Source organism: Protomyctophum parallelum (genome assembly GCF_964188405.1).
Source record: "Protomyctophum parallelum genome assembly, chromosome: 10".
Classification (NCBI taxonomy): domain Eukaryota; kingdom Metazoa; phylum Chordata; class Actinopteri; order Myctophiformes; family Myctophidae; genus Protomyctophum; species Protomyctophum parallelum.
In genome coordinates this window covers 37530312-37551936 of record NC_139704.1, presented here as the reverse complement: position 1 = coordinate 37551936, position 21625 = coordinate 37530312, and the positions used below count along the sequence as shown (strand labels likewise).

The following is a 21625-nucleotide window of genomic DNA, read 5'->3' as shown; positions in this document are numbered from 1 at the left end:
TCTGACGGCCCGGAGAAACCTTATCTCCATAATTGAACCTTTAGTGTTTTGTCCTAAATTAAAGCCAAAACATGCATTATTATAATACTAGAATAATACTAGAATAATGTGTTATACCAGTAGCCAATTTTTGAATTTGAATACGGAAAAGTAACAGTTTTTGAATAATTTCCACCAGACAGAGGCAATACAGTTTTGACTCTTTAATGAAATCGTTACAGGTTGTCCCCACTAGTAGAGGCCCCAGGAGGGGTCCACACGGATCCGTCCCTTATTATTGAGGGGCGTTAGCCCCTCCTATGCCCAGCTTTATGCATCTGTGTGTTTGTACCACGGACATAATTTTACTGGCTGAGCATGGAATGTGATGTATGATAAGAGCCTTCACACAAGTGTGATTTTTGAGGATGTACAGCTTTTGTCCACACACGTCTCAATATTGCCATTGACAATGAAAGGGGAATTCAGGTCAAATGTCTGCTAAATCTTGTCGCCACACGTCTCAAAACGCAAACATTGAAGACGAAGGTGAGGATAGTAAATTCTGATTGGCCGGATTGAGATGATGTATGACAAAAATATCACACCCATGTGAAGTGAGGGGTCACTTCACATGGGTGTGATATTTTTTATTTACATGAGCCGTATGCCAGAATCATCAAGATTACAACAACAAAATTTTCACTTTATGCACAATGAATTTAGAATATATGAAAGTTTCACTTTTTGAATTATAATTACAGAAAAAACTTTTTTAAATTATGATGTTTCTTTCTCTTTTGGTCTTCTTTTTTGAGCCCTCCTATATATAGCTTTTTGTCCTTAACTCGTGTCACATTTGCCATTGACAATGAAAGGAGAATTTACATCATATGTAGGCGAGCAAATCGACTATTTTGTCCTAACACAAACATTAAAGGACCACTTCACCACTTTTCAACATCTCTTCATATAATTGGTCCTCACTAATGTTCATGTTAAAACACCAAAAAAAAATCCTACTCAGTCTGTGTCTCATATGAGGGCTTTGGGCAGTTGGACGGGTGGTCGGGTTTCTGAACTGCCCACAGCCTTCCTATGAGACACAGACTGAGTAGGAACAAATGGTGGTATTTTATCATGAACATTAGTTAGGACCAATTATAGGAAGAGAAGTTGAAAAGTGGTCCTTTAAATGCATTTGACAATGAATGGAGAATTTATGTCATATGTTTTGTGGACGAGCAAATCGGAGAGACAAATCGGCTTTTCTAAACACAGTGCAACTGTTTTAATTCAGCTTGTGGCTTATATATAAGCCCCAAGCTGATTTAAAACAGTATATATTAGAGATGTCCCGATACTTTATCGGTATCAGATCGGCCTTTATTTGTTCATATCGGTATCCCCTTACCCCTGACACAGGGGTAAGGGGTTGACACTATAGCAGGTAAATAAAATGTTAGGGCATGTGGAGTTTGCTTATGAGTTGCCCAAACTGCAGGTGGACATTTGAATGCTATAAACACAACACGAGATATATAGCTAGATAGCTATAAACACTATTCCCGGTCGGTGGACTTCACAAAATAAGATCTTGTATTCAGTATCGGTATCGGCGAACACTGAAATTGTGGTATCGGGATCGGAAACGAAAAAAGTGTATCGGTAAATTCAGTTGTAATCTTGCATGATCATGGTGAAAAGATGAGTTTTTTTAAACATGGTTAAAAGATAACATAAGTTGACAAATGTTTCTGGATGATGTACGACGACAAGAGCGCCCCTCACTGATTTCTCTCCTCTCAATGGCTACTCAGAGGCTCTGTACTTTTCTGATTGGAAAATCGTGGGATAAAAAATATTAAAAAAAATTAATAAAATTCATTACTAAGCGCATCAGTCACTCCCTGTCTGAAAAGGCCTTTAGAACTCTAGCTGCCGCATTCTGAACAAGCTGTAGCCTGTCATTTGTTTTCTTTGGCAGGCCAGAAAAAGGTGCATTGCAGTAATATCAAGTCAAAAGTAAAAAATAAAGTGTGGATCAATGTTTTTGCATCGTCTAACAATAGATAGCTCCAATTCGTGCAATGTTTATAATATGAAAGGAGGCAGTGGATATCGAGTCTATTTCCTATGGATTCTTTCTTATAGTTCACAGTCATCCAGCAATTGATGCTGGATAGACAGGTCAACAATGGGGTCAAGAGCACAGGGGTCGTCTGGAGCTACTGCAAGATAAAGCTGGGTGTCATCATCCAGCTCCTTTGGAGGTCCAAGGTGTCCAAGTCCATTTAGTCTTTGTAACCGTAATGTTTGGATCAAGTGGATCGAATGTGAAGTCAGAGGTCTGAGACTTGACACACCATACGGCAAGAAGATAGGAGCCAACAAGGCACAGAGTAGCGCATAAACAGAACAGCTGAAGAGCAATTAGGATGTAGGACAGAGTCAAGGACCAGAAGGCAAACAGGTAGAGGGTCTTGTTACAATATTGATCCAAAGTTGAACTTGTAGTCTTATTGTAGTTGGGTTCATAGATCGGGTAGATCCACACGTTACCAGCGATGAACCAACAGAAGAGGAAAAGAGTGACCAAGGAATTCAAAATCTTGCAGAATCGGCTGAGGGGGCGGTTGACGGAGCCATCCGACCCATCCACTGTCTCCAGGGGAAATTCCAAGAAGGAAAGCACAGTCGACAGAAGGCCAAAAGCTCCTGCTACGATCAAGTAGATGGGTATAATGGGCTGCCTGGGGCATTCACCCAAGTACATTTGCCCTATTGCAATCTGTGCAGGGGACAAGATTAAGAGAAGGGAAGATGTCATGACGATTCTGGAGGATTTTGTAGTGGACGTCCGGTCTGGAGGACTGGAGGACATTGGCTCCGATGACTTGTCTCTGTTGGATCCAAATGTATCCGTTGAAGTTGAAGACCTCTCTGCAAAGCATAAGCATTGCATATCTGCGATTCCACTCATAGCACTGAACTGAAATAGCTTGATCTGGGATTTGTTGGTTGAGCCAAGACTCGCTGCAGTGGCGTACTGTTCAATTAGAACGCAACCAGAAAAATGTCTAGTCAATGAGAACTAGAGACGGTCTCGATAACTGCAGTGAATTGAGAGTTCAGTTCTGTGTTTCTTCATCGAAAGAGTCGGTCGCTGCGCTGCTCTTAGCTCTCTGGTGCAAAAGTGGTTGTACTGTGACTACACAGGTCCCTTATATACTATTTGGCATGCCTATTACATCATACATACACCGACATACTGTCACCATATATGGTGTATGTCGTCTAACTATCCCATTGGTTCCCTAACAGTTAGGGAACCAATGGGATAGTTAGACGACATACACCATATATGGTGTATGTCGGTGTATGTACGGTATGATGTGTATGTATGATGTAATAGGCATGCCAAATAGGCCATAGCCAAATTTGCATCATCGCTGAAGATGATGCAAATTTGGCTATGGCCATTTTTAGCCCAAGGAGTGTTACAATGGAGTCAGACGCATGAAAACACCCTAGTTTGACCCGTCACATGCTAGTTAAAGCAGAATAAAATGTTGACAATTTTGCCTGCATATACTGTAGGTCACAGATTCTCCTACGCTGTGATTGGCTGAAAAGTGTGCCATTCTGCGCTGTGATTGTATGGAAGCTGTGTCATTCTGTGCCGTGATTGGCTGAGCATCGCATAACCATAACTGCCAATATAAGTGGCAGAGGGGCAGAGGATGTCGTCAGACGTTGCGCAACACTCTAATAATGAGATTTCCCTTCATCTCAGTGGTTGGAGCAATTGATCTGAATTTGCACACGGGTATTGACAATGCAGTCATGGGGAGTGTGGTCTACAGATCATGTCAGTGGTCTACAGATGTAGTTCAGTGGACTGCACATCACTGTAGTGCATATGTAGACCACTGTACTACATCTATAGACTACTGTAGTGCATCTGTAGACCACTGTACTACATGTGTAGACCACTGTACTGCATCATAGACTACTGTAGTGCATATACAGACCAATGCTGTGATCTGTAGACCACTCTGGGGCATACGGTATGTAGACTACTCTACTGTATGTTTAGATCACTCTAGTCTAGTCTATCTGTAGACCACTCTAGTCAGTCTACTGTATGTTTAGATCACTCTAGTCTAGTGTATCTGTAGACTACTCTACTGTCTGTATGTTTAGATCACTCTAGTCTAGTGTATCTGTAGACTACTCTAGTGCATCAGTAGACCACTCTAGTCAGTCTAGTGTATGTTTAGACCACTCTAGTGTATGTTTAGACTACTCTAGTGCATCAGTAGACCACTCTAGTCAGTCTAGTGTATGTTTAGACCACTCTAGTGTATGTTTAGACTACTCTAGTGCATCAGTAGACCACTCTAGTGCATTTGTAAACCACTGTACTACCTCTACTGAGCCTTCGCAGTAACTGCCTCCCACTGGGGGGCAAGCTGTTCCAGAGCTTCGGCCCCCAGGCTGTGAAATATCTTGTCTAGCCCCCTACACACCAGAGCTGCCCAGTCAATGGATATTTGTCAACCTGTATTAAAGACTAATTCCTTCTCTCTGGTCTTTAGCGACAGCTGAGCCTGGCAGTCTATGATCTTCCTTTGCAGATGCTAAGGTTTTGTTTTTAAGGGACCAAGCCCGAAGGGACTTCTTCTTGGTCCCTTATTGTATTTGTCAGTATTCTCTTCCTTCCGCCAAAAATAAACAGTTCTGGCTTAACCGTGCAGTTGGTTTTCACGAAACTAGGCAATATGTCAGATGGCCATGCAAAGGGTGGCACTATAGCACTCAATTGAAAATGCAAACTTTGAACAGGCATAGCTCATGAACTGTTTGACCGTCAGCAATACAACTTTGATACACATATGGGTCTCCTCATGCCGAACAACCTTTGTATTCTGACTTTTGACCTCTGACCTTTAGATCAGCCACCATTTTGAATGATATGAAAAACAGTTCAAATATATCTCCTCCCGGGATCTTTTATCAAAATGCAATTGGTATTCCGACCAGCAATTCCACAGGTCATTGGGGTAATAAAACATAAAAAACACTTCTGGTCATTTTATTTTCTTGGGAGCATCAAAATATGGATATTAGAGGTCCTATGGATGCCCAAAGTCCAAACTAGAAAAATATTAAATAATAATGGGGTGCGTGTGGACCCCTCCTGGGGCCTCTACTACACTCATTTTGACCACTTTATCCATGTTTTATGCATTGGCTATTAAAAGATAGCAGATGTACAGGCTCACAAGCTGCGAGCTTGTCCATCTTATATTTTTGAAACATCGAAAATGTTTGGGAAAATGTTGAATAAACGCTGCGACGCGTTGTAATCTTGACGATCGGCTATTTTCAGCAAAGGCTTAATCCCCATTCCCCACAATAACAGAAAACATAACATACACTAGCATAGAGCCCTGAGGGACTCGATACCAGTGGCTAAGTGATTCATTAAATTGATTGTTGGGAGGAGATGGGACTGACCCAGTGGGATGTGGTTGGAGTTGAGCAGAAAGTCTGGCAGGTAGTAGAACTCTGGAATCAGCTCCCTGACATCGCCCATGTTGTCTCTGGAGGCAGACTCCCACTCCTTCTTCACACTGTGGAACATCCGCTCCGGGACATCCAGCCCTCCCTACCGGGACAGGAGAAACAAACCAAAACACATGTAGTCAGACCCCGGAAAACAACGGCAAATCAAAGTTTTAAAGATGAATAAAAGCAGGTCTCTGCTCCGCTGCATTACACTAACACACATTTTTATATTCCTCGTTCCGTTACATAAGCAGGAAATATTTGCCTTTTGAAAGGATTGAAGGAAGCTTTTCATCTTTCCGCGAAATTCTATAATCCCGCGATCGAAATCTCATGAGAGAGAATGTAATTTAGAGTAAAACAATTACCTCAATGAATGAAAATAGCATATATACCGGGTTTAAACTCTGTTAGAGATGCAAATCCAGTTATGGATATTACTGCACACCCGTTATGTGCTTCTGAGAGGGGAAAGGCAGTGTGATTCACCGGGCTAACATCTTTATTGCTTTATTCTGACTATTAAATATGCATGCCTTTTCATTGTAATCAATTGGATGGTGCATTGTAAATTGGGAACTTCCGTGGTCGACGAGAACGGGCTTCCTTTTAGATGCTTTGTGCGCAACTCTAATTATTTGCATATATATTGAAATCTCGCCATAATCTGTTTTCATACATACAAATTGAACAGGAATCAAGATTGCCCAAAAATAACTCTGTCAAGTCATTATTAGAACGATTGAATTCCACAATAAAATTCTGAAATGGTGGTGGGTGTTAATTTATCCATTTGTAACTCAGAGAGGATCCATTTGGTCACATTTGTACCCTCTCAGAGTTCAACTACCACTCAGCATTTTACTGTGGAGGAGTGCTTGTGGTTCTGCTTTAGGACGGATACAGGCGACTGATATTCTTTCTCCACTTGTACTGGGGAACCATTTTCAAGGAGTGGCGATAGTCATACAATGGTCTCTGTCTAGCAGAAACCTCTCGTCTGCTCTCTGTGAGGGAGTAGGACAATGTTTTCCTCTAGAGTCTAGCTGAGCTCAGTCACATCCAGTATCGCTGTGCCCAAACTCATCCCTGTTTCACAGAAAACGGCCAATTACATATATTGACGGTACTTGACATGAAAATGCTTGAGAACCACTGACATACATAGAAACATGAGTTTTTCCAGAAAACTGTCAGAATTTAGAAGGCAATTTGTAGAATCGTTCTCAGGTCTAAATGGGTTAAAAACAAGTGTGCGGATGTTTTTTCTTCTCCTTGATTCTGGCCTTGATGTTCAGCACCTGGCTTAAATACAGTCATAAGATGTGCACACAATCCTCTCTGAATTAACCTTGAAATCCGGAGTGCTCACATAATGCTGTAGAGAATAAAACTGCACTCGTATGGATTCAAATTAAAGGCCTCAACCGCAGGTGTTTGAGAAGGCCTCACCTGCAGGTGTTTGAGAAGGCCTCACCGGCAGGTGTTTGAGAAGGCCTCACCTGCAGGTGTTTGAGAAGGCCTCACCTGCAGTGCCAGGAAGGTGTTTAACCCATTTTGACCTGACGCAAAAAAAAAGTCTTCTGAAAGAATATATATTCAAAGATTTGTGCCGCATTTTCACGACTTTTCAAAAATAGCAGACCTACAAGCTTGTAGCGCGCCACTCGGTGGCGCGCTATGAGCTTGTAGATCTGCTATTTTTCAATAGCTAAATTATAACATAATGTTTAAAACACCAAAAGGGGTTCCCGCCCAAAATGAGTTGAGAAGGGCTCACCTGCAGTGCCAGGAAGGTGTTTGAGAAGGGCTCCATCCTGACGAGGAAGGAGGCCACGATGATGGCTGAGGAGTAGTGGGTGCAGTAGTGGCAGCGTGCAGACAGTTCACCTGCTGAGGAACAGGAGTCATTTTAGGATCAAAGGAGCAATGTTTACTGGGGATTGGGAGGGGATTGAAATGACTTACACCCGGCATGCTCAGATGGCTGGATGAGCGTGTCTGATAAAATGAATAACAAATATTTAAATACTGTTCAAAACTGTCTGGCGTGAAAACACAAAAGCCTGGGTAGACGTTAATATGACCCCAAACATGTTTGAAAGTGAAGACTCTGAGCCTCAGTGGAGTGGGCGGGGGTGGGCGGGGTCTATGGGCTGGAAACTAGGCTAGAATTATATACCCTTTCAGAGTGTACACTCTATGAGTTAAATTCACTAGACATTGTACTGTGTATGACTGCATAGTGCATATACTCGTGTACTGTTGCACTGTATAAGACTAAAGAAACAGTATACAGTACCTTCTTCACCTGAACTGTTCTCCACCTCTTCATATCTCTGGAGGAACATTGCTCTCCTTTTCTCTGTCTGAGTGCCCATTGGCTTGGACAAGTCCCGGAACGTGGCTGCATTGGACAGATCCAGGTTCTAGAGAGAGAGAGACAGAGAGAGAGAGAGAGATGGTTGACTACCTATTTTCACTGACGAAAACTAAATGAAAACTAAGCTATGATGACTAAAACTAATACTAAATATATTGACAATTTCGTCAAACAAATAAAAACTAGACTAAAATGTTAGGAAGGGATTAGTGGACAAGAGATCCAGTAAGTCATTTTACACTTGGTTGCAAGCTGAGAATAGCTGATCTACAAGCTCACAGCGCGTCGAATAAAATCTTATACAATACAATATTTAGTAGACTAAAACTAGACTAACACTAAAACATTCCAGGTGACTAAAATGTGACTGACACTAAATGAAAACTATTCAAGAGACTATAACATCAAATAAAAATTTGCTGTCAAAATCAACACTGGTTGAGAACATATCTACTGTAGTTCCCAATGCAGCTATACTCCAAATACGGAGTGTCTTGTCTAACAAACAAATCACAAATCAGCACAAAAGGGGGCATGCCTGTGTATGGGCATATAGCATACTGATGACATGATGACAGCAATCTCCATATATAGGCATAAAAGGGACAAGGACTGACTGCTATGCCCAAATATGGGCATAGATATACTGTATGGGACAGAACGCTTTCAAACTCAGTCACATGCAGTAGCAAGGCCTCGAGGTAGTGCGGTACCCGTCATGGAGTAGCTTGGACATCCAGATAGAACCGCCGATGCAACAGGCATCGTAGCATGGCGTCAGGCGCAAACAAATCAGACAGCTCCCATATATGTTCACAAAAGGGGACATTCCAATATAGGGGCATATACTGATGACATAATATATGGGCATAGAAGGGACAAGGGCTGATATATAATTATATATGTATATTCTGTCCATATATGGACAGAAAAGGGACACCGACAGACGTGTACTCTGACAAAGCCTGACACTATGATTCAGACATAATGGGTCGGATCAGCAGTGCAATGTACTGTAGGTGTGAGGGCCCCGTAACCCGAACCTCTACTAACCTAAATCTGCAAATGAACTAGCAACTAAAGCTGGCAAATAATTGTAGTGGAGTAAAACGCAGCGGGACTGCAACGCTCTATTAAGGCCGGTTCCACACGCTGCACAAGGTGCCCTTTTTTTACTTGAGCACCTGCCCCTAATGTCTGTGCACGCCACTGACTTACGGTAGATACTTTGCACTGGTGACCAGGAGCAACAATAAAATAAATATGTGAGTATCAGAGTGGCCTGCGGTGTGTATACAGTGCAGTACCTCAGAGTGGTAGTCGGCCAGCACCCAGGGGAACACGGGGTACTGCATGAGGTCGTTGTAGGTCCTCCCGGCCAGGGTGTTGAGATGCATCAAATATTCAAAGTTACTCATCTCACCTCTCTGGAGGACGGACAGACAGACGGGATCAGACAACAGCAGATTAAAGACTGCACACAGAGTTCACACGGTTCATTTCATTTTAACCCGTTCAGTCCGGGAAAAGCATCCGTGTCATTTTAGATTTGGCTATGTGTGTAAACGACATATCGTTACCGTTGGCCAGAAACCTCTTATCTCCATATTTGAACTTTTTTGTGTTTTGTGTTGTTTTTGTGTGTAAATTAACGCTCTACTTGCTCATCATACTACAGCGTCACACAAAAGCAGATCTACAAGTTCGAAACGTGGCGCATAATGCAACGCGACACGGCGCAAAATGCGTTTTGAGCTTGTCGATCTGCTACTTTTGCTATGCTTTTTTATTTGAATCTTGAAAGAAATAACAGTTTTTGACACATGAGGTTTAAGGATTTAGAAGGTGCTTTTAGAATCGGTCTCAGGTCTAAATGGTGCACTAGCATTTCTGCCACTATCAATCAGTTGTTTTGTGGTTTATTGAATGACGTCAGAACCGGTAGAACACAAAGGACAGAAGAGCCATTTTTGCTGGGTAAAGTACTAACCTGCCACTTAGCAAGAGCAGTCTTTCCCACCACAGGAGTCTTCCTGATGCACATAAACACAAACATAAATGATTAAATTAGCATCACAGAACACTAAATAGCGTGCATTGGATAGCACCAAACATCTTTAGTTTGTTTGGTGTTAACGACTGAACATAATGTGTATATTTTATTGTGCGCGTACATTTTATTCACAATGTCATGCGACTCATGTCAGTTATACTCCTGATTTACAGTTGCTCAGCGGTTGTCTCCCACAAAAACAAATAGACTTATCTACTGTACAAGCTAACAATGTGACACGTGAGCTTGTAGATTATTTTAGTGTAAAGTATAAATATTAGCAATATTAGGACTGTCAAACGATAAATTGTAATCAGATTAATCACATCTTAAAAATATATTAATCATGATCAATCACCATTCGAACTATGTCCAAAAAATGCCATGTTTTTTCTGTATAGTGTTGTGGGAATGGAAAGATACTGTATGGCGGACATTTAATGTACAGTACAGTATGTTTCTAACACATACCAGAGCGATGACTAGTGCAGAATGGATGGGATTAAGGGATGTACTATAGGGCGGGTCATTATTCTAACCATCCATAAATTGCGTTAAAACATTTAATCTAATTAATTTCACAAATTAAGTAACTCAGTTAACTCAGTTATTTTGACAGCCCTAATACATATAGTATCAATCAGCCCTTCTTTCCTTACACCCCCTATTCACCACCAGAGATTCATTTTATAATAATTGTTTCATGCTTATCATCCAAATGCAAGAGATCCATGCATTGTTATTAGGGCTGCAACGATGCGTCGATTCATTGTAATCAAATTGATTATTCAATTAGTTGTCAACTGATTTAGCAATCGATTAATCGAATCGGCAACTAATCACTAGTTATTTTTGCAATTTATCATAGATGATTTTTCCAGTGTTAAGTGTAACTAAACTAAAGAGGAGTGATCCATCTCTCTTCCCTTACAATCTGGTGATAGTTGCACAGTAGCGACTGCAAAGCAAAATATGACACATAACGATTATAGTATCAAGAACAAAACATATGGCTTGAATATTTATTTTTAAATGACCTATTTGAGTTCAGAAGAGTACTGTTCCTTCTAGACTGACACATGTGTAGCTATTCTTTAATCAAACGTATGCAGTCAGAATAAGCCTAAAGACACCATGAGTTGCTTTAATTATTTTTTTATTTTGTTTGTCTTTTATTTGAATAGCAGCCTATCAGCAGCTAATCAAATTAATTTTTGAATGAATTATATTTTTTGTTAGTTAGAACATGTCTAAAATAATTTAAAATATATTTTAAGGTGATAGCTAAATAAGTATCATAATCCGATTAATCGATTATGAAAAGAATCGTTAGTTGCAGCCCTAATTGTTATACTTTTGTACTAGGTGGGGTTGGGGTTTTGAAATGAAGATGGGGAACATTGTAATCTAGTGTAGGATTTCGCAATTGTCTATGTAATTGAATTATTGCAAAAAATTGTAAATACAAATAATATAAAAACAGACAAACAAACAAAACAAAAAACAGAATATACTGTAAGTATCAATCAGGCTGTACAGTCCAGTTCTCTCAAACTGTGACATTATATCCTGGAAGGCACAGCCTGTTTGCTGGGCAACATTCTGTTTGGGTTCATATCAAAATATGAAGTCCACGTTTTGATTACTCCGTTACCAGGCAACCAACCGGCCAACCAGTACAGCAATGCCAGGCCCTATGAGAGTTGTCAAGCAGCCACCACTACACTCCATTCCACAGCAGAGCACAGCAGAGGTGAGTTGAGTTGAGGAAATGAATGGAATGGGTGGATGGATGGGTGGATGAATGAATGGTGTGTGTGTGTGTGTACACAGCTGTACGATCAGTTATATGACTGAGGTGAGCTTTCTACTGGGAACTGGTAGTTTAGAATCATGCTGGATATAGCATACAGTATGGCTCCATCTATAGGTGGAAAATATATTTGCTTTATATCTGTTGATCTGTGTGCTTGCAAGAGATTCGGGCATTGTCATAGGAAAAAAAGTATTTGACATTTATAAAACGCTTCACGCACCGACACGTTTTTAGCTTGTAGATCAACTTTTTATGCTATTCTATGTAGGACAAACTGGTGGTTAGGTGGTATATAAGTGGTTAAAAGAGGGTAGACTATGGTCTATGTTTTTTGCACCAGGTAATTTGGCCGTCACTGTGATGATCATCCGTCCACACACCAGGCACAAGGTGTGGACGAGTTGTCAGACCCGAATAACAAGGTCACATTCCTGGTCACAGCAAAGTGTTGCCAGGACTGCTTTTTATAAGCGACTCTGGGCTTGTATTTCTGTAAAGTTGCTTGTAAATATTGGTCGTTGCGGGTTGCTATATTTGAGCTTGCTTCCAAAATGTATGAATCAGTAGTTCTCAAAAATGTTCATGCAGAGGACAATCTAAATTAATATAGTCCGCAGACACCCAGCCATCGGAAAATATTTTGAGCCAGGGACCCCCAGCCAGATTTGTGTTGTTAAAATGTTTCAAAAATATAAAAATGTTTTCTTTTGCATATCTACAAGCTCGCACAATGTGAACTTGTAGATGGACTCTTTTCAAATGTATCTAATGATATTATTATTTATTGTACATATGTTATACATTTAAAGTACTTCTTTTGGGCATGTTTTTATAGACCTGGTTGCATATTTCTCTCGCGAAATGAAATGAAAAATAATGAAAAGAAGAGATATTAAAGACATGCATCTTGCCACACAGGACAAAACTTTTCCAGTCACAAGACATTTTCCACCAAATATAGCCGATCGTTTCACCGGCCCGCTGTAAGCAGATCTTTTAATAAGCGTTCACTTAAAAAAAGACGGTATTCTCAAGAAGCCAAGCATTAGCAAAACTGCTGAGTGTGCAACACTGCCCCGTCAGAACCCATTGTTTCCAATTAAGATACAAGAGCATTTGTTTTGCGATAAACAAGAAGGACAAATATATCTGTGCTAAACGTTGGGATGTTGTGTTGGTGCACATTTCATTAAAGCGTTTTACTGACGGAACACCTTATCCTAAGCGTGTTTAATCTAAATTAGAAAAACATTCAACTTGCTCCTGAAATCTCTTTTCCCTCTGTGGGCCAGTAACATGGCAATAAAGTGCTGGCGCCGAGCGGGCTCAGTTGCTAAGTAACGCCATTAAACAAGAGAGAACCTTGACTTTGCCTGGTGGTGGAGGCAGAGGCTGGGGGAGGTGTTGAGATACAAACAGAGCATTCCTGCCCTTTTCCGCTGGCATTTTTACCACCTATAAAATGGCATACATTTGAAGAAGAAAAGGGGGGGGGGGGGAGACTGAACAGGTCAACTCGAATTGAAAACTTCTTTTACACTAGTCGCAAGTCACTGTGAATCTGAGGCACTTTCAAGTGTGGGTACTATAAGAGTGAGATGTAAGACAAGATGCGTTACGGAACAAGTGCAGTGTTGGTGTTTTTCGCAGTCTGTTTTCGTCTGTTTATAGGTACCAGAGCTGCTGGTATGTTTCTGACATAAGACATAAGGTCCAGCATCCAGATAACATCAACATTCAGATGAACTCAAGAAAGACAAGATAATGGTGAGTACATTTAACTACACACCAGTAGTTCTCAGACTTCTTCGTGTCAAGGACCACCAAATTGGTATACTGTAAATTTGACCGTGGACCCCCCCCATCTGAAAATGTTTTGTGACAGGGATCCCCAGAAGAGAAGATTTGGGTTAAAAAAAAATAGAAGATGTACAAGCTCGTATATCTTCTATTTGAAAATAGCCACGGTAACACCCCTTGGAACGCCTCCAAGGACCCCTGGGGGTCGCGGACCAACTTTGAGAACCACTAACATGTAGCAAATCTACAAGCTCACAAGCCTGAAAATACAAGTTGCAATTTGTTACAATTTCCACTTAAAATGTCATGCCCCCAAAACAGTTAAGACTTACAGGTACAGGATAATCTTTTACATGCATGGACGAATGCAGGATATATAGCAGGGCTTTTTTTTCCTTTTTTTTTTACAGAAAAAACAGCGCACAAGTAATTTAAGAGAACAGACAACTTAATTCCTCTGCTCCGGAAAACCTATGACACCTCCATTGAGGGGAGAAGAGAAGCGTGCGGCCGTGTGAAGTGTATCCAATTTCTAACCCCAATAACTCCTGACCAAATTATTTTTGTAAAACTAACACTAAATCAATCATTGCATTTGGCCCAGTATATGTTATCTAATTGCAGGTAATAATTGCATGCAATAGTTTGCTATAGGAGGTTATAATGGGATACAAGCGCCAGTGGATAACCTCTCTCATCCTGAGGATGATAAATGAGGCGAGAGAGGGCCTTGGGGTGTAACACACACACACACACACACACACACACACACACACACACACACACACACACACACACACACACACACGTTCACGCACAAATGCGCACACATCCACCCACCCACCCACACACACGTAAACACGCACGCACACACACACACACACACACACACACACACACACACACACACCTCTTTTAGACAGGGAGGGAGAAGAGCACAGGTCTCATCACACTCCTAACTATCATTTATCAAAGTCCTGATTTGACTCTTTTGGTGTGTGTGTGTGGACACGCACACACACACACACACACTCGTTCGAGCATCAGGCCTAAACTGTAAACACACTGGCGCATACTGTAGGCGTGCACGTTCCCCCCCACCCAAACACAGACATTATCGTCTTTGTAGGGTAGAAACCTCATATGTCCAAAGCCGGTTTAATTTGCGTTAAAATAAAACCACACAAAGTTACGAATACGGATATAAGCGGTTTCTGCTCCCGACAGCGAAATACAAGACACACAGAAACACACACACACACACACACACACACACACACACACACACACACACACAACTTGGTCGCCTTGCGAGAGGCAAACAGCTCAATCAGTTGAATGGTGAGCAGCATCACATTGTGTGTTTTACCCAGCGATGCCTCCTCTCCCCTATTGTTCCCCGGCATTAGCCTTAATTAGAGAGCCGTGCTCTTAAATACCCCCACGGGCAACACTGGGTGAGCAGGCAGGAGAGCAGACATAACACCACCACTACACACACACACACACACACACACACACACACACACACACACACACCTCTCAAGCGCTCATTCTCCAGAGAGCACACGTTCCCCTATTGCCCCGGGCCATACATGAGCCCTTGTATCCGTATAAATAACAGAAGCCCCTACAAAACCACACACACGCACACCCCTTCACACACAAGTACATCCTGCATATGCAAAAACACGTTTACACACGCACGCACGCGCTCTCACGGACAGACACACACACACACACACACACACACACACACACACACACACACACACACACACGACATGAAAAATGTATGTGCTATATATTGCGGTATAGATTAGATAAAATATTGTAAATCTGTCTCTTGAGGGCAATCATCGCTTAAAGTGATGGTGGACTGAACTCTTCTTGAGCAAAACACGCACATTGTGTTTCGCAGCAAAAAAATAAATAAAAGTTGTGTGTGTTATGCATTGTGTGAGTTTCGTCTTTGTCAGGTGGAAACCTCATATGTCCACAACTCTTACTTTTCAGGATTCAAATTATTCTAAAGTAGCAGATCTACAAGCTCGAGCCACGTTGTCAAGCTTGTACTTTCGATGCTTTTTGTATGATCAAGTAGTGCGTTAATTTACGAAAAAACACAAAAAAAAAGGTTAAAATATGGAGATAAGAGGTTTCTGCTGGACAAGCGACTACATGCGTTGTGAGTTGTGGTTGCGCTGTGCGTTGCAGCACCATGGTCAAGAAGGGGAAACGGGCCCAGACACACAGGGTGAGCCTGAAGGCGGCGAGGAAGGCGGTTTCGACGACGCCGGACGGCCGGCGTAGACTCGACCTCAGCAACGCAGGCCTCGGCGCCTTCCCCCGGTGTCTCCTGAAGCTGACCGACCTGGACGAGCTGGACCTCAGCCGCAACCGGATACGCACGCTCCCCGACGACATCGGCAGCCTGTCGGCGCTCTCGCGCCTCGACCTCCACAGCAACAGGCTGGAGGCGCTGCCCGACGCCATCGGCCGCCTGGCGGGACTGACCCACCTCAACCTGGCCAACAACCGCCTGACCTCCGCGGGGTTACCCCCGGCGCTGGGCGTCCTGTCCCGCCTCCAGAGCCTCAACCTGGGGCTGAACCGGCTGGACGGCTTGCCTCCTGCCACGGCGAACCTCGCGGCTCTCCGGGAGCTGGGTCTGTTCGATAACCTCTTCACCACACTACCTGAGATAGTGGAACTGGCCGGCCTCACTAAGCTGAACGTGGAGCGGAACCCCGTGTCGCGCGGCGCCCAGAGGGACGGGGCGTCGGAGGAGGTGAAGTCGGAGCGCGACGAGGCGATGTACTTGGTGACAGAGAGCGGCCTGTGTAAGCCCTGTCTCGAGAGGTGCAAGGAGGAAAGACTGAAAAGGATGAAGGTTCGAGAAGGGAGCGCAGGGGGTTTCGGGGAGAAACGAAAGAGGACTTATTCGGGACTGATGATGCCAAATTCAGTGGCTGTGTTAAACCAGGATATGTGGAGATGCAGAATGGAGAAAAAGTGAAAACGAAATATTTACGTGCCCCCATCCCATTTTGTGTATTAGCGGCATTTGACAATGATTTTCTATTAAGGTTCGTGAAATAAAAAGAAATGGGCAATATATAGCTAGACAAAAAGGTGCTTTTTCAGAATGATCAGAAAAATAAAATGACACCAACCTGGCGTTAGCAATGACCTCAGCCACACCGCGACCTTTCAATGACGGCACCACCGAACACAACCTGCACGAGGAGATGGAGAGAAGTTAGAGGAATTAAGATAGGGCGGGGGAGAGAGGGAGAGAGAAAGAGACGGAGAGAGAAAGAGAGGAGACACAAGTCAAAATATAATTTCTTCAGTGGTGAGCCTGACAGCAAATCGTGTCGTGCAGGTGCATGTGATGTGACCTGAGAAAAGTGAGTTTGGTGAAACAGGAGAACTTGCGCCTGATTATTAACTTGTAACCATCCTCACATGGTCTACTTCTAACCTACGGTAGTGTGGGCCAGGGCCCACTGGGAGGTTGTGGGGGTGTTGCATGTGGACCCCCTACAGTAAATAATTGGCAAAAAATCCAACTAAGATTCGTATTTTTACTTGAAACCCTTGAAACATGTTGTTTTCATAGTGGTTCCAGTGATCCAAGCCCTAAACACATGATCTGAAAATTCACGCGGCACACACGCATCTGACCACAAGCTCTCACAGTGGGCTGCCGTGTTCAGTGGTCAGATGGGTGGACAGCTGTGGCGCTCGGGTGGCGCAGAGGTACAGTCCCTGCCCACCACCACGGACGCTGTGGGTTCGAATCCACCGTGTTGCATCCGACTTTGCATCTACATGAACACAACTGGCCCGTGGGCGGAAGCCGGGCAGGGAGGGTGACATTGGTCATTGCATGTACTCCTACGAGCTGAGGCGCCACACCTGTCAGCGGGGAATGTTGGGCGGAAGGAGTGGGATGAAGGCCCCACATCCTCCCGGTGGGGGCTCCTCACTGGCAGGTGAGTCAGTGGGATGAAACAGAAGTAACAACACAGAAATGTGTGTGGGGTAGAAATAATTGGCATAGCTAAAAAAATGATACATAAAAAAAGATGGGTGGGCTGCTAATGCTTTTATGATTTTCAAGTGGGCCTTGATCCATAAAATAATTTGACTAATCTAAACTACACACCAGTTCTATGAGTGCATCGTTGCATATAGCTGTGATGCTATGCAACGATGCACTCATAAATGGTAAATGGTAAATGGTGCATTTATATAGCGCCTTTATCCAAGGCGCTTTACAGAGATTGTGCATTACATTCACCCATTCATACACCGATGGCAGCGGAAACCATGCAAGGCACCAACTAGCACATCGAGAGCAATTAGGGGTTCAGTGTCTTGCTCAAGGACACTTCGACAGTAACTCTGGGGGAGCCCGGGTTCGAACTGGCAACCTTACCGTTGCCATTCAGGCACTCTACCCCTGAGCCACCGCCGCTCATAAAACGGGTGTAGTTTTGATCATGTTGGACAAAAACCATCGTCATAAATAAACACTGCACACAGACTAGGGTGTAAACTAGGTGTAAACTTTACTAGCCTACTCTGGTCAGGGCTGGAAATAAAAACTCTCCCCTGTGGTCGTATACCTCTTATATGCAGAGACGTGGTCTTTATTCAGGAACACCAGGAACGCTGAATGTCCGTTTCTCGCAAAGATCTCCAGAGCGTTGTCCTGGAACAGATCAGACAGAGAGAGAATAGGACCTTCAGTTCGGAGGACCTGTGTATTGTCTCTGTCGGGGTGGAAACCTCACATGTCCAAAAACTGTTACTTTTCAGGATTCAAATTCAAAATGAGCAAGAGCAGCAGATCGACAGGTTTCGAGCTTGTGGATCTGCTACTCTGGATGCTTCCATGTGACGCTGCAGTATGATCAAGTAGGGTGTTCATTACGTTAGAATACTGAGATAAGAGGTTTTTGCCATACAGCAATATATTATGAAATATATTGTAAGTAATACAAAAACCCAAACTGACCTCCAAGAGGAAGCGAATGAAGCGTGCTTCCTTTATGTCCTCATAAGGCCAGCGTTTACAGCTGGCTGAAGCTGCTTCTTTACTCAACATGGTGGAAATGGACGATTCCCTCACACTGGGAGAGAGAGAGAGAGAGAGAGGACGTAATATTGAGTTAGATAAATTGTTAATTGTCTGGTTTTGGGTTTAGGTGAAGCTACAGTACACACACAGACATACATGAACATAGTAGACATGGTCATGAGCATGCATGCACATAACCACACCCACACTAGTCTTGTGTAGCCAGACAACTATAGTCTATATTCCACAATTTACTATATAGAGTCCGGAACTAATGAACTGCACACCTCCTGAAATCTGAGAACGGACTGTTCCCGATTCCCGGTTCACAAAAAAATATATATTTTAAAATACCTTTACATTTTATTTTTGAATTTCCATTTCTGATAAGCAGCAAGCGATAATGTGCTTCGATTATTTAGACTTAGATTATTCATTTTAATAATTGTCGGAAAACCAATATATATGAAGTGCATCACAGTACTTCCGGTTGAAATGAGTAATGACATAATGATAACAATAGTGTCATGGAGTTTTATATTAACTGTAGATCGCGCAAGTGCATGGACGGTGAGGAATGAACAATACTGTAAAATGTGGAGTCATTTCAGATTGCGTGAGACATGAGAACTCCATGGCCATCGTCTTGGATTAGTGTAGCTTGATTTATATCAGGAAGAATTTGCGCGACTGTAAGGACGAAATGGAAGAAGGGAGGAGGCGTCACATCATCTTCATCCCCTAATCATTTTCAGAACTTCCGTTGCTCTAGACGGTATGACGGAAGCATGACATTTGAAACAGACTGGCTCGCGTAACCACACACACACACACACACACACACACACACACACACACACACACACACACACACACACACACACACACACACACACACACACACACACACACACACCACCCATGCACGCACGAACGCACACACACACACACACAGCAGTACCTGCTGGGATGGTGCTTTCTGCAGCAAACATCTCCAGCAGAGTTGACGGTGAAGCCTTCACACACGTAGAGGCTCTCCTTCCCGAAGAGCACCAGGCCCTCCATCACCATCAGACCACTGACCACCACCACACACATCTTACACTTCACCTGGAGGAAGACAGAGAGACACCCGCAGGGAGGGAGAGAGAGAGAGATTAGCTTCCATTTAACCCATTAAAATCGGAAGAGCATCTGTCATTTAAAATGTATATAGCAATATACGTTTAAAACAAAACTCTTTGGATTTAGAACAGTGGTTCAACTTCTCAAAATAGCAGCGCTCACAGCGCGTCACTTTGTGCCTTGTACATCTGCTATTTTTTAACATTAAAAAAAAAAATCTTGAAAGTGTTTTAGAATTATTTAGATTCTTATTTTTATTTATTTTTAAACACAAAGCTTCTCTTATGGGGGTCCCTCGCACAAAACATTAAACATAAAAAATCTTGAAAGTGTTTTAGATTCTTATTTTTATTTGTTTTAAACACAAAGCTTCTCTTATGGGGGTCACTGGCACAAAACATTTTCAGACGGGGATCATTTTGCGGGTCCTTGATACGAAAACGTTTGAGACCCACTAAATTTAGAAGGCATTTGTAGAATCATACTCAGGTCTTAATGGACTAAAAGGACAGTAAAAACATCAGCACACGTGTGTCACACAGGGCGTGGCGTGGCGGCGGCACAGCCCAGTACACTGCAGGCGTCACTTGATTGATCATTTTAATCACTTATTTTAATCATTATTAAAATGACACAGTCCAACACTTCATTACCACACTTGATTGATGGAAAGGAGAAGGCCCCGGACCCTCTTTTTTTTTATTCAACGGCGGGGCTCCCAGTCGCTCACAGTCAAAGACACCCAAATAGGAAACACACACACACACACACACACACACACACACACACACACACACACACACCGTTTTGAGCGAGTGGCACTGTAGCTAATGCTAACTGCGTTGTGATGATAATGCGTGGCTAATTCTATTGTCTCCCCTCATTTCACAGTGAGTGTGCTGCACCTGGCCCCTCTCTCTCTCTTGGCGTTGGCCCCCCGCTAAAGGCCCCCTGGGACACAGCCGCGCCCCCGAAACCATATGGGGCCCGAGCCCACCCATAGGCCCTCTCACAATTTATATTAATCAAATCAGACCCCCCCCCCCCCACCTTCCTCTCCGCTCGCCTGCCAGTGTTGCCACGTCTGCTTATTATAATAGGGACTTTGGGCTTGTTTTTTCTGGAAAGTCGCTTGTAAATATTGGTGGTTGTGGGTTTTTTGGGGGCTTGCTTTTAAAGTGTGTAGTTGCTATTTTGTGGGCTTGTTTCTGAATGTTAAGCTAATGTTGAGATTAAACAATTTCATGTCAAGGACCCCCACATTTTCATGTAGGCCAATTTGTCTGCACCCCCCCCCCCCATCCCCATATAAGATATGTGTTGTTAAAATGTTAAATTTAAAAATATTTAAAAAATAAAAAAATATTTTTTTATAGTTTCATTACATTTTTTATAGTCGATTTACAAGCTCACAACGTTGTAAGCTTGTACTGTAAATCGGCTGTTTTCCATATATAGCCTACTAAGCCTAGTCACTTTCTTTTGGGCTCGTTTTCATAGACACGGTTGCTTATTTCTCTCACAAAAATCTGGCAACACTGCCTCTCTCTCTCTCTCTCTTCTGTCTCTCGCACTCGAGACCCGGGCCATTATTAGGGGAATTAATCACTGCCACGCACACAATAGGAAACCTGCTAAGTGATCAGGGCCTTGTGTCTGAGTGCACGCATGCAGACACAGAGTAATGGCTCCCATCATGCAACATCACATATCTTCAAGGAGTCAAGGTTGAGTCTCGCGTGCTGTGAAATCGCCAATTTTGTTCCGTTGTTACTAAACGGAACAAAAAAGGGCTCCATTTGG

At 42.9% G+C, this 21625-nt stretch overlaps 2 protein-coding genes across 6 annotated transcripts in view; one reads left to right on the top strand and one right to left on the bottom strand.

Moving 5' to 3' along the window:
• wdfy4 (WDFY family member 4) overlaps nt 1–21625 on the bottom strand; it is a 111387-nt gene that overhangs the window by 14417 nt on the left and 75345 nt on the right. For 2 of the 5 annotated variants that reach the window (XM_083775713.1, XM_083775717.1), the window contains exons 47-55: nt 19659–19807; nt 18635–18749; nt 18243–18328; nt 16782–16844; nt 9927–9969; nt 9244–9363; nt 7856–7982; nt 7334–7446; nt 5503–5653 (exon numbers count right to left, since the gene is read on the bottom strand). In XM_083775713.1, the coding sequence (XP_083631839.1) occupies nt 5503–5653; nt 7334–7446; nt 7856–7982; nt 9244–9363; nt 9927–9969; nt 16782–16844; nt 18243–18328; nt 18635–18749; nt 19659–19807 (967 nt within the window). The remainder of the gene's footprint in view (nt 1–5502; nt 5654–7333; nt 7447–7855; nt 7983–9243; nt 9364–9926; nt 9970–16781; nt 16845–18242; nt 18329–18634; nt 18750–19658; nt 19808–21625) is intronic. The other 3 variants (XM_083775714.1, XM_083775715.1, XM_083775716.1) reach the window with 3 other exon arrangements.
• On the top strand, nt 13457–16703 carry lrrc18a (leucine rich repeat containing 18a). The gene is made up of 2 exons (XM_083775720.1): nt 13457–13572; nt 15823–16703. The coding sequence occupies exon 2, from the start codon at nt 15827–15829 to the stop codon at nt 16622–16624; it is 798 nt and encodes a 265-aa protein (XP_083631846.1). The 5' UTR covers nt 13457–13572; nt 15823–15826; the 3' UTR covers nt 16625–16703.

Coding starts and splice junctions, on each gene's coding strand:
- lrrc18a (XM_083775720.1), top strand. CDS start 15,827: ATGGTCAAGAAGGGGAAACGGGCCCAGACACACAGGGTGAGCCTGAAG.